At 45.4% G+C, this 13,159-nt stretch overlaps 1 protein-coding gene across 1 annotated transcript in view; it reads left to right on the top strand.

Annotated features, from left to right (window-relative positions):
• Positions 1-13,159, top strand: part of LOC124605226 (ADP-ribosylation factor 1) — a 59,961-nt gene that overhangs the window by 28,663 nt on the left and 18,139 nt on the right. Inside the window, exon 4 of the mRNA XM_047136777.1 lies at positions 3,940-4,065. Within this exon, the coding sequence (XP_046992733.1) occupies positions 3,940-4,065 (126 nt within the window). The remainder of the gene's footprint in view (positions 1-3,939; positions 4,066-13,159) is intronic.

The following is a 13,159-nucleotide window of genomic DNA, read 5'->3' on the forward strand; positions in this document are numbered from 1 at the left end:
TTTTTACTTTTGTTTTAGTCTTACGTGTAGCTTCTGTTACTCTTTCTCCATTGTTTTACAGGTGTAAGGTAGAGTGATCAGTTGCTCGATTCGATCACGAGTGTTGGAACAATTTTAGAGGTTATAACTGCAGTCGTTTGTTTTGATAAGTGTGAGGGTGCTGATGACCCTGCCATTGAGCACCCATAAGCTCCATACGTCATCGTTTGAATTGCAGGCTGCAAAATCTTTGGTTTCACACAGTGTTGTGCAAAGCTTATCTAATTGAACCCAATCTCTGTGATTGATAACTGCATATGTGAGGCTGAATAAAGTCTTGTGCGAAAGTATCCAGTAGTGTTTAGATAGTGCTGTGTGTGAAATGTGTGTGTTCGTTAGCATCGTGCATGCTTGTGCTACACATCAAGAAAGAATGCCAGATGAGGAATTGGAAGTGAACTAACAAATTGCTGTGGCAGTTTGACAACAACAAATGTTTCTGATGTGACATTGAGCTCGGTGATCGGAAGAAACCAGCTCAAATGCATTAACTGTTAACTGTCACATAATTGTAATCGGACTATACACACACCTTTTGACAGCGGTGTTATATTCAGTATTGTTAGGTTCCAGGCTCTATTTACACATCAGTACCTCTTTAATAAGTGTCTTCATAAGTCAACAATGAATGAAAACCATGTTTTTATTGTTTTTAAATTTTTTGTAGTCTCAAAGTATACTGCTCTCAATTGGCAATATATTGCTGAATATGCACTTGTATTGTCAGGTTTAGTGGGTTTTAGATCCATATTTACATCTCCAGAATGTTCGTTTCCTTCATCCTTAACTAAATCTCATTGCTTCATTAACTCAGAATGTAATTCTTCTTTTTAAATTCAGTATAGTTGTCTTTAAGTAAAATATTTTTTGTCTGGCTGATGGCACTTAGCTATATGTTTGTTTAACTTGTTGGTCGTGATGTTAGGGCTCAGCTGTCTCCCAATCAGGAAATTGCTATGTAGCCACAAATTATCCACTGCCATTTGTCGCTGTCTGCCAAAGCACTTGGTTGCCTTTATTCCATTCTGTCGATGTTTAAAAATCTTGTGTTGGATAATGTCATGGCCTCCACTAAAGTATAGTAAACACAAAATTTCTTTGTGATAGTTGCCTGTAGCACAGTTTTTCGTTAATTTGTTGTTTACTTTGTTGCTATGAACAAAACCTTTTTTGACAATTCTTCATGGAAAAACAGATTTGCTGTAGTAGTCTTCATTTGTGTCGCCCTTTGTAGTCTATATTAATTCGTTGCAAAGTTTAAATATTTTATTCTCTTCAGGCAATAAACATTTATCCCTTGATCTGCATCCTGCATTGGGGTGTCACAATTGCAGTGTAACTATTTCTTCCTGTATGCTGGTCATCATTTTCAGATTTCTCCACTCTCTCCTAATTACTTTGAAAGCCAGATTGCTACACCACATTTTTATAAGTAATTTCTGTACTTTTGAGTGTACAAGTGTCACAGTAATTTTTCCGAAGTTTTTATTTTGTCCTATAGCAAGTCTGTTGTTAATGTAACATTTCTTTGGAAGTCTGTGCATCTCTATGGCAGGATGATGATCCATCAAATACTGTATTTGGAGCAGGTATTTGCTCTTGTGAAATCACTGGGATCGCAGTTACATGCAGGATGTACTTTTTGTCTCCTTGCAAAATAAAAATATAACCTATGTAATTTTAACTAAAATTATAGTTGTCATTTTATGATACTGCGCTTTCTTAATTTACAAGTTTTGGTTGTGAATATAATTTGTTAATAAAAATAGTGATACATGTCTTGCCTCTGGAATGGTATTACTGTAATGGGTGCATTTGACAAATTGGACCAAAAGTGTTAGGGTTATATGGGGGAGAAGAAGGGGAGGTAAGATTCCTCAAAAGTACCAGAAATAAATTTTGGGAACCAAGCTGTTACATTGCTGCATACCGTATTTACTCGAATCTAAGCCGCACCTGAATAATGAGACTTGAAATCAAGGAAAAAAAATTTCCTGAATCTAAGCCGCACCTGAAATTTGAGACTCGAAATTCAAGGGGAGAGAAAAGTGTGACGCCTCACCTCCAAATTGAAACAAAGTTGGTCCATTGCAATATGAGAGACAATTTAGGTCGAATGAATGACTATACACCTACAGTACTTTGGTTCGAGTCGTAAGCTTAGCAGTTAAGCTCTACCAGGTAGCCATTGCTATGCGTCAGACGCTCCGTCCGTATTTATACGGGTACTCTTTCTTTTTCTCGTGCTTCGTCTGGTTTGAATCAGTTGCTTATTTCGCTTTGATCTGATAAGTGCCGTTCTCTTTGTTATAGGTGTTTACGTCACTCTAAGCTGAAAATGCATTACTGTACTGTGTCATGCATTGTTTGTTGCATTCTGATAGTGAGTGTCTACGGCATGTCACCGCTCGCGGCATGGCTTGCTTTTGTGCGTGCTACAGCCGCTTACAAAAAAAAAGAGAAAAAAAAAAAGAGAGAGAGAGGAATCGTCTCATTAGCGAAACAATGGCAAGAGAATGCTATTTGTTGTTACTTACACTGCTGCTTTCTTTGATAATGATCACCAAGAACCAAATAATAGACTGTGTATGATAGAACATGTTCTGAACGAGAGTTAGGCAAAAATTTTTCTCCGTTTGCAAATCTTTGCAGCCGCTTCTTTAGTACATCAAATTCTGCACAGAAATTAGTCATCTTAGATTTAAAAATCTAGTCAGTTGCCGTGCTTCATTTCTGACTGTATCACTATTAGGCATAAGAATAATACGGGTACAAACATGACACGATACGTATATTCTTCCGCGTTTGCTGTTGTCTCACTCTAGTTTCGTAGTTTATTAGGCAGACAGGATTTAAATGATATAGCAGCAAACACGAAAGAATACATGGCAAAATGTTTATATTCATGTTATTTTTATGGTGAAGAGAATACTGTATGTGATTCACTTTTCATCAGGTTCTTATTAGCAACCATCACTTCTCACAGGTAGGGAAACATTCAGAACGTAGAGTTGGCCATATTGACAAACATCCCAAACAGTCTTGCCAGTCGGATTTTCGTAGTACATTGTAATTCTGCTACATTCGAAGATGAACAATACGGAATTTATATTTACTTCGTTGGACAATGTATGAGAATGCAGTGGTCGAAGCTCGGGGCGGAGAAAAAAATCTCATCATCCACTTTTTTTTTTTTTTAATTTATTTACTGACGCAGAGGTTTTGGCGCCAGTATTTATCTTTGTGCCTACAAAGCATGCCTGTGTAGTGCGACATACATTCGACGGCAGAACTTCCGCTTGCTTTGCACTCGATTCTAAGCCGCAGGCGGTTTTTTGGATTACAAAAACCGGAAAAAAAGTGCGGCTTAGATTCAAGTAAATACAGTAGATTAAATTATTAGTTGTATGACACAGTTGGCTGGTAGACCACAAGGGACGGGTTCAGATACTTTTCTTCCTTCATCTGCAATGGCACCTTTCCTTCCTGAAGTGTTCCTGTATTTAAACAATTAATTGATATTAATTTAGTTGAAGCTGGGGATGGTGTTTCAATCTACTTCGGATAGGGTTACTATGATTCTTTAGCTTGTCTGCTTTGGCCAACAAATGTTTGTGTGATGGTTGCAAACTGTTATGTAGGGGCTTGTGTGTATCAGGGTTCTAAATAAACGTCATGAGATGTTACTTATGAGGCAGCTTGACTGTGATGATTCCATGTTCCCTAAGGACCAGAAGTCTGTGCTGGTGAACTTCAAGACGGGACTGAGTCAAGCTGTTAACATATTTATTTGTTAATATGTAAATATATAGCCACAGTTCCTGTAGACAGTAATTGCAAGAATTATTTGTTTGATTGCTCATTTAATACAGTGTGTGCAGTAATGTTTCCATTTTTCAGGGACTAATTTTTGTGGTAGATAGCAATGACAGAGAACGTATTGGAGAAGCTCGAGAAGAACTGATGAGAATGCTAGCAGAAGATGAGTTGAGGGATGCAGTTTTGCTGATATTTGCCAATAAACAGGTGAGAAATCAGGAAGTATCATTAATAAGTACACCTGTTTGCATTATAAATTCGACTGGTAATCTCTGTGTACATGGTTATATTTTGATATCCTCATTGCATTTGATACAGTCCTGAAATGTTTGGGTATTGCATATTTATTGTGAATGAAATGGAGAAATCTGAAAACCTTCAAAAGTCTAAACTCTGAGTGATAGTAGAAAAGACAAAAAAATTGTGTGCAAATTAAGTACTGAATTGAAGTAAGGAGGAGAACACAAACAGGGTGTATACAACCCAGGACAACCGGGAGATCTGGGAAAAACCCAGGAATTTTTTCATCCGGGAGAAAACCGGGAAAAATTCGGGAAGTTTTTTAGAATTCTGGGAAGTTTTCATTGTTTCCATTTTCAGTAAAATTTATGTAATTTTGACTAGCAAGAACCGATACTCTTACAAATGATATTATTTTATACCACTATTTCAGAATGATACTGCAACAATAAAACATGAACGAGAGAAAAACGAAAATGAAACTTAAATTGCAAAGGAGATGCGCCATATACAGCAACAAACCAGTGCTCATAAAAGCGTCTGCCAACAAAATGTGTCAAAGGCCTTAGGAAGACTATGCAATGTTCCGTAACAACACATTGCCTCTGATAAGCGTGACGTCACAACTGTTTACATTAGATTCGTTTTAGCAGTTACGAGCGGGATCATGCGCATGCGCAGTTGAGTAGTACCTTGTCCCGCTTCTGGCTACAGAAATGTGGCTGTTGGCTGTGTAATAAGCAGTCGCAGCAAGCAGCTAGATGCTACCGGGTAAATTTTACTGGAGTGCCCAAGCTGCTAGATTCTTGCATGCGCAGCAGGCCCAGTTCTAGGAGGGGTGGGGGGCAAATTCATACTATTAAGGGAAAGAACCTTGTTTCACAAAGCGACTAGCATCCAGCGCTCGTTAGTCTATCGATTATTCATATGACTTTGAAATGCACCCCTGTCAGTTTTTGAACATTTTTGAACACATTCTAAGTTGATTTCTGAATCAATCGTAAGTTGATTTGTGAATGTGTTCATAGTGTACACTCCCCCTGCGGGTCCGGGGATTAGAATAGGCCCGAGGTATTCCTGCCTGTCGTAAGAGGTGACTAAAAGGAGTCCCTCCCCCTCAAGGGGGTAGTTAGCGCCTGCGTCCGGAGACGGACGGTTCCACGACCTCTATTTGCGGTCATTTTGCTTTTTCACTTCTCGTTTCTTCCTTCCTTCGGTTGGTTCCTTTCTTTGCTCTTCTGCATCTCACTGTCTTCCTTACTCTTTCCCTTGCCTTCTTCTCCTTGCCTTCTTCTCCTTGCCTTCTTCTCCTTGCCTTCTTCTCCTTGCCTTCTTCTCCTTGCCTTCTTCTCCTTGCCTTCTTCTCCTTGCCTTCTTCTCCTTGCCTTCTTCTCCTTGCCTTCTTCTCCTTGCCTTCTTCTCCTTGCCTTCTTCTCCTTGCCTTCTTCTCCTTGCCTTCTTCTCCTTGCCTTCTTCTCCTTGCCTTCTTCTCCTTGCCTTCTTCTCCTTGCCTTCTTCTCCTTGCCTTCTTCTCCTTGCCTTCTTCTCCTTGCCTTCTTCTCCTTGCCTTCTTCTCCTTGCCTTCTTCTCCTTGCCTTCTTCTCCTTGCCTTCTTCTCCTTGCCTTCTTCTCCTTGCCTTCTTCTCCTTGCCTTCTTCTCCTTGCCTTCTTCTCCTTGCCTTCTTCTCCTTGCCTTCTTCTCCTTGCCTTCTTCTCCTTGCCTTCTTCTCCTTGCCTTCTTCTCCTTGCCTTCTTCTCCTTGCCTTCTTCTCCTTGCCTTCTTCTCCTTGCCTTCTTCTCCTTGCCTTCTTCTCCTTGCCTTCTTCTCCTTGCCTTCTTCTCCTTGCCTTCTTCTCCTTGCCTTCTTCTCCTTGCCTTCTTCTCCTTGCCTTCTTCTCCTTGCCTTCTTCTCCTTGCCTTCTTCTCCTTGCCTTCTTCTCCTTGCCTTCTTCTCCTTGCCTTCTTCTCCTTGCCTTCTTCTCCTTGCCTTCTTCTCCTTGCCTTCTTCTCCTTGCCTTCTTCTCCTTGCCTTCTTCTCCTTGCCTTCTTCTCCTTGCCTTCTTCTCCTTGCCTTCTTCTCCTTGCCTTCTTCTCCTTGCCTTCTTCTCCTTGCCTTCTTCTCCTTGCCTTCTTCTCCTTGCCTTCTTCTCCTTGCCTTCTTATCCTTGCCTTCTCTGGTCTCCGCCTCGGCGTTTGAGACAGTCTGTCCTCTCTCTCTTCTTTTTCCTCTTCTTCCTTCCTCCCTGTGCGCACCTGAAGGCCGACCCACGTGCAGCCGGTGACGGGGTAACGCGTAATTCCCCGCCCTGGGTAGACAAGTAAGGCACGCATGTACCCCCTGGTAAAGGCCAGGCCCAGGGAGGGGTGATTGCCTGAGCTGATACCTTCTGACCATGCCGATTGGTCCCTCCGTCTGTTTCTCGGGAGGTGTGACCTGAGGTGTAAACATTCACCTAAGGCGGAAGTGCCCTCTGCGAGGGTCCCCACAAGGAAGGAGCGCGCCATCGGAGACGCTGGCAATCATGGGGGATTCCTCCGCAATGGATTTCTCTCCATCTCTCTCGACTTCTGCCCAAAAACGGAAACTTGACCAGCCACCAGTGACAAAAGTACTACCGTCTGCCTCACAGTGCCTCACAGTTCTTCGTAGTTTCTCGATCTGAGGACAGAAAGGATTTTTCCTCTGTCAACCCTTTCGTTATCCAGAAGGGCGCAGATGCCAATAGCCAGATCTGTCAAATTTTGTACCAGGTTGCGTAACGGTACCTTATTACTAGAAACTGAGAGCGCCTTTCAGGCACAAAAACTGCTTCGGGCCACACTCCTGTACACGTTCCCTGTCCGGGTGGAGGCTCACCGCACTTTGAATTTGTCTCGTGGTGTGGTCTATACTCGATCACTTGACGGATTGACTGACGAGGAGATTCAGTCTTTCCTCGCTGAGCAGCGCGTGACGGCTGTCCATAGGGTCATGAAAAAGGTCAACAATGACCTTGTACCGACCCGGACACTTTTCTTGACCTTTGACAGTGTTCAGCTGCCGTCGCGTATCAAAGCAGGATACGAGGCTACTTCTGTTCGCCCCTATGTCCCGACACCTTCGCGCTGCTACCAGCGTCAGTGTTTTAATCACACTCGCCAGTCTTGTTCCAATGCAGCTAAATGTGTCACTTGTGGCAGGGATGCCCATGAGGGTGACTGTCCACCTCCGTCTTCTCGTTGTGTGAATTGTCGGGATGACCATGCAGCATCCTCTCGCGACTGTCCCATCTACAAGGAAGAACGCTGTATCCAAGAAATTCGGGTCAAAGAGAGAGTCTCCACCTCGGCTGCTCGCAAGCTATTTGCTAGTAGGAAGCCCGCGCTGCTCCCAGCGGGAAAGGACAGTACTGTCCTCGCCTCTCCTCGGACTACCAGGGAGGTGGCGATGCTGACATGCGATCTGACCTTCGGCACCGCGGTCGTCCGTTCGGCCAGTGCTAAGATCGCGCGGTTGACGTCTCCTCTTCCTCCCGTCACCCCTCCAACACAAGCACCTTCATTAGCTTCTGCCAAGACGAAGACCCAGAAATCTGATGCACGGGCCTTCAAGAAGGAACCGTCCCGTGCAGACTTCCTACATACCTCGCACTCCCAGCCGTCGACCAGTACTTCCACTAAAAGACCTTCCAAGAAGGCTCATAGGAAGCACAGTTCTCCTTCTCCTCCACGGCGCATTTCTTCTCCTGCGCCACCCAGCAGTTGCTGCCCCAGGCCGTAATCCGTTTCGCCTGGTCGCACCGCTGGTAGCCGAACATCTGGCCGTCCACCGGCAGAGGAAGCTCCTCCTCCCGGCCATCTTAACGAGATGGCCGATTAACCTGTAGAACCAATGGACGATGACAGTCCGCCTACTGATAGCGGTGGCAGTACTTGCTCGTAGCCAGGCCCTCAGCGGCCTTCGAGGTGACCCCTTCTTTCATCTTCCTTTTCTTCTCACGATGGCACTTATTCACTGGAATATTCGCAGCATTCGCTCCAACCGAGAGGACTTGAAGTAGCTGCTCCGCTTGCACTGTCCGCTTGTCGTAGCCCTCCAGGAAACGAAGCTCCGCCCATGCGATCACATTGCCTTGGCACGCTACACCTCTGTGCGTTTTGACCTACCCTCTGTGGTAGGTATTCCGGCTCATGGAGGGGTTATGTTGCTGGTCCGGGATGATATTTACTACGATCCAATCACATTGCCTTGGCACACTACACCTCTGTGCGTTTTGACCTACCCCCTGTGGTAGGTATTCCGGCTCATGGAGGGGTTATGTTGCTGGTCCGGGATGATATTTACTACGATCCCATCACATTGCACACCGGCCTGCAGGCAGTTGCCGTCAGAATTACTCTCCCCACTTTTACATTTTCTATTTGTACCGTTTACGCTCCATCGTCGTCTGCCGCTACCAGGGCAGACATGATTCAACTTATTGCTCAGCTACCTGCACCATTTTTGTCAACTGGAGACTTCAATGCCCACCATCCCCTTTGGGCCTCTCCAGCATCCTGCCCGAGGGGCTCCCTGTTAGCAGACCTTTTCAACCAGCTCAATCTTGTCTGCCTCAATACTGGCGCCCCTACTTTTCTTTCGGACACATCTCACACCTATTCCCATTTAGACCTCTCTATATGTACACGCCGGTTTGAGTGGTATGCCCTTTCTGATACATATTTGAGCGACCACTTCTCCTGCATCATACCCCCTGTCCGTGCTCAGCTAGTTGGAACATCTCCAAAGCCGACTGGGGAGCTCTTCTCTTCCGGGGCGACCTTTCAGGATCAAACCTTCACAAGCTGCGATAGTCAGGTCGCACACCTCACGGAAGTCATTCTCACTGCTGCTGAATATTCCATCCCTCACACCACTTCTTCTCCACGTTGCGTACCGGTCCCCTGGTGGACCGCAGCATGTGGAGACGCTTTACGTGCTCGTCGACGTGCTTTACGCACCTTTAAACGCCACCCTACAGTGGCGAATTGTATCAATTATAAGATTACGTGCGCAATGCCGTCGTATTATTAAAGAAAGCAAGAAAGCCAGCTGGGCTGCTTTCACAAGCACCTTCAACAGTTTTACTCCTTCTGTTATCTGGGGTAGCCTGCGCCGTCTATCTGGCACTAAGGTCCACTCACCAGTTTCTGGCTTGACGGTCGCGAATGACGTCCTTGTGGCCCCTGAGGATATCTCCAATGCCTTCGGCCGCTTTTTCGCAGAGGTTTCGAGCTCCGCTCATTACCACCCTGCCTTCCTCCCCCGAAAACAGGCAGAGGAGGCTAGGCTACCTAACTTACGCTCCTCGAATCGTGAAAGTTATAATGCCCCTTCCACCATGCGGGAACTCGAAAATGCACTTGCCTGGTCGTGGTCCTCCGCTCCAGGGCCTGATTCTATTCATATTCAGATTCTGAAGAACCTTTCTCCTGCGGGTAAAGGTTTCCTTCTTCGTATTTATAATCGCATCTGGATTGAGGGACATGTTCCCGCATGCTGGCGCGAGTCTATTGTTGTACCGATTCCTAAGCCGGGGAAGGACAAGCACTTGCCTTCCAGTTATCGACCCATCTCGCTTACCAGCTGTGTCTGTAAGGTGATGGAGCAAATGGTTCACTCTCGTTTGGTTTGGCTGCTCGAATCTCGGCGCCTACTTACCACTGTACAATGTGGATTTCGTAGGCACCGCTCTGCTGTTGACCATCTGGTTACCTTGTCAACCTTCATTATGAATAACTTCTTGCGGAAGCGCCCGACCGTGGCTGTGTTCTTTGATTTGGAGAAGGCTTACGACACCTGTTGGAGGGCGGGCATTCTCCGCACCATGCATACGTGGGGCTTTCGCGGTTGCCTCCCTCTTTTTATTCGTTCCTTTTTAATGGATCGACAGTTCAGGGTACGTGTGGGTTCTGTCCTGTCGGACACCTTTCGCCAGGAGAATGGGGTGCCACAGGGCTCAGTTTTGAGCGTCGCTCTCTTCGCCATAGCGATCAATCCAATAATGGATTGCCTCCCAGCTGATGTATCGGGCTCCCTTTTCGTGGCCAATTTTACCATCTATTGCAACGCGCAGCGTACATGTTTCCTGGAGCGCTGTCTTCAGCGTTCTCTTGACCGTCTTTACTCCTGGAGTGTCGCCAATGGCTTCAGTTTTTCTGCCGAGAAGACGGTCTGTATTAACTTCTGGCGCTACAAAGAGTTTCTCCCACCGTCCTTAAGACTCGGTCCCGTTGCTCTCCCATTCGTGGAGACAACAAAATTTTTAGGTCTTACATTTGACAGAAAACTTAGCTGGTCTCCACATGTCTTATTTGGCTGCCCGTTGTACCCGTTCACTAAATGTCCTCCGTGTTCTCAGTGGTATGTCGTGGGGAGTGGATCGAACCGTCCTACTTCACCTATATCGGTCGATCGTCTGCTCAAAGCTGGATTATGGGAGCTTCGTATACTCCTCTGCATGGCTGTCCATCTTACGCCGCCTCAACTCCATACAACATCGGGGTTTACGTCTTGCGATCGGAGCATTTTATATTAGTCCCGTTGAGAGTCTTCATACTGAAGCCGGTTAATTGCCACTGCCCTACCGGCGCGATATACTGCTTTGTCGGTATGCCTGTCGGCTACTGTCAATGCCCGACCACCCGTCTTATCGTTCCTTTTTTGACGATTCCCTCGATCGTCAATACGGGTTGTATGTCTCTGCCCTGCTTACCCCTGGAGTTCGCTTTCGTCGCCTCCTTCAACACCTTGATTTTTCACTCCCTGCAACCTTTAGAGTTGGCGAGAGCCACACGCCACCTCAGGTTCGCGTTCACCTTGACCTCAGCTCGCTCCCAAAGGAGGTTAATTTCGGTTCGGTATACCGCTCCCGTTCGAAGTTCATTAATATGACCTTCATTTATACAGATGGCTCTAAGACCAATGACGGGGTCGGTTGTTCTTTTATTGTCGGGGCACAAAGTTTCAAATACCGGCTCCATGGCCATTGTTCGGTCTTCACAGCTGAGCTCTTTGCCCTCTACCAGGCTGTTCTTTACATCTGCCGCCACCGACATTCTGCTTATGTCATCTGCTCTGATTCCCTGAGCGCCATCCAGAGCCTCAGTGATCCGTATCCGGTTCACCTTTTCGTGCACCGGATTCAACGCTCTCTTCAGCAGCTGGTGGACGACGGTTCTCCGGTTAGCTTTATGTGGGTTCCTGGCCATGTCGGTATCCCTGGGAACGAAGCTGCAGATGCCAAGGCTGCGGTCCTCCAGCCTCGGACAGCTTCTTGTTGTGTCCCTTCATCAGATTGTAGCAGGGTCATTTGTCGTCGCATTTTATCGCTGTGGCATGTCGATTGGGCTGCACTTATGGACAACAAACTTCGGGACTTGAAACCTCTTCCCGCGGCTTGGACGACGTCCTCACGCCCCTCTCGGCGGGAGGAGGTAGTTTTGGCCCGGTTACGAATTGGACACTGCCGGTTCAGCCATCGCCATCTGCTGAGGGCTGTGCCGGCGCCATTCTGCCCATGTGGGCACTTGCTGGCGGTCCGCCGCATTTTAACGTCCTGTCAGGATTTTACTCCACTGCGTCTTGATCTTGGCCTGCCATGTACTCTCGATGCCATTTTAGCGGATGACCCAGGAGCAGCTGCTAGTGTTCGTCATTTTATGAAAATGACCAACCTGTCTAAGGACATTTAATTATGCTGGTTTTTTTTTAATCCTATGCCTGTCGATCTATTATCGTGTTTTCCCTTTTAGTTGCTGTTTTAAACTTGTGCCTCGCGGTGCATTCCTAATGTAGTCTGGGCACTAATGACCGTTGAAGTTGTGCGCCCTAAAACCACAAAAAAAAAAAAAAAAATAGTGTACGTGATGTCTCTGTCGGGGGAATCCTCGTCGCATCTAGAAACAAAGTTTCCTACAGACAAAAGGGGCTATACGAGCTGAGTGGAGTAAAGCCGAATGGTTGATGACAACCGCTGTCTGATTGTGTGGTTCATTGGGTTCGCGAATGATGAGCATTGTTATAATTACTAGCTAAATCCATAGATTCAGACTACAGGAGTGGAAATAAACGAATAACAGGTAAGAAAGATTACGTATTACCTTCACGGTGTATCTAAGAAAATGAAATTTTGACAGGAAATTTTTGGGCAGATCGCTATATTAATAGGGGCCAGTTGTACAGTACCCATCTATCAGTCGCTTTAAAATCTATTGTGGAAGAAGCTCGGAATACGCGTTGTACGAACATGTAGCAACACCTAACCGGAGAATAATCGCGGGATAACTAAACCGGTGATTCTGGCAGAGTTAGTGGAGTTAACCTGCGAATAAGCATTGACATTGGCAGTAACAATTACAGAACTAGTGCTAACAAGTCTGTCTGTTAGAACGAGGAAGGAGAAGAAACGGGGACATCACATAAATTATGGAACAATATGACGATTCCAAGTTTGTATAAAAATTTCGTACTACTACTTTTCGATCTCATACTTGAGAAACTGGAGCATATGAATGAAGTGTGAAACTACTTCCTAACATAAGGCTTTTTGCTTGTAGTAGGCCTAATAGGCACTTGATATTGGTACTTTGTGAATTATAGTCTGTCGTTGCAAAAAAGACAGTTTGTGCCAAAACAGTCTCGTTTATTTGGTGTGTATTACAATTGTTGCAGTATTAGACAGGCCTATTTCGTTTTATCTAGCAAAGAGTGACAAAAGACGTAATCAGATCGGGAAATCACACCAGTCTTGGGTCCTATTTGCAGTAACAGCTTTTTCAGTATTAGACAACGACATTTCGACTTTTCATGTAGCAAAATATTTCACGAACTTCGATGAGATAATAGATTCTTTCGCAGAAAGGAAAGCACGTCGTGTAAAGCTGTATCAAGATTAAAGTGAGAGAAATTCTAGGAGCTAAGGATTGAAGAAACGCGTATTGTCTTTCTTGTCTCGTGTCTTTACCAGGTTTATGTATCCTATATTTAATTTTGTGTCACACGGGGCAGCAAGTTGTTAGCTGATAGAGAATAAAGAGTGCA

This window comes from Schistocerca americana, chromosome 3 (genome assembly GCF_021461395.2).
Source record: "Schistocerca americana isolate TAMUIC-IGC-003095 chromosome 3, iqSchAmer2.1, whole genome shotgun sequence".
Classification (NCBI taxonomy): Eukaryota; Metazoa; Arthropoda; class Insecta; order Orthoptera; family Acrididae; genus Schistocerca; species Schistocerca americana.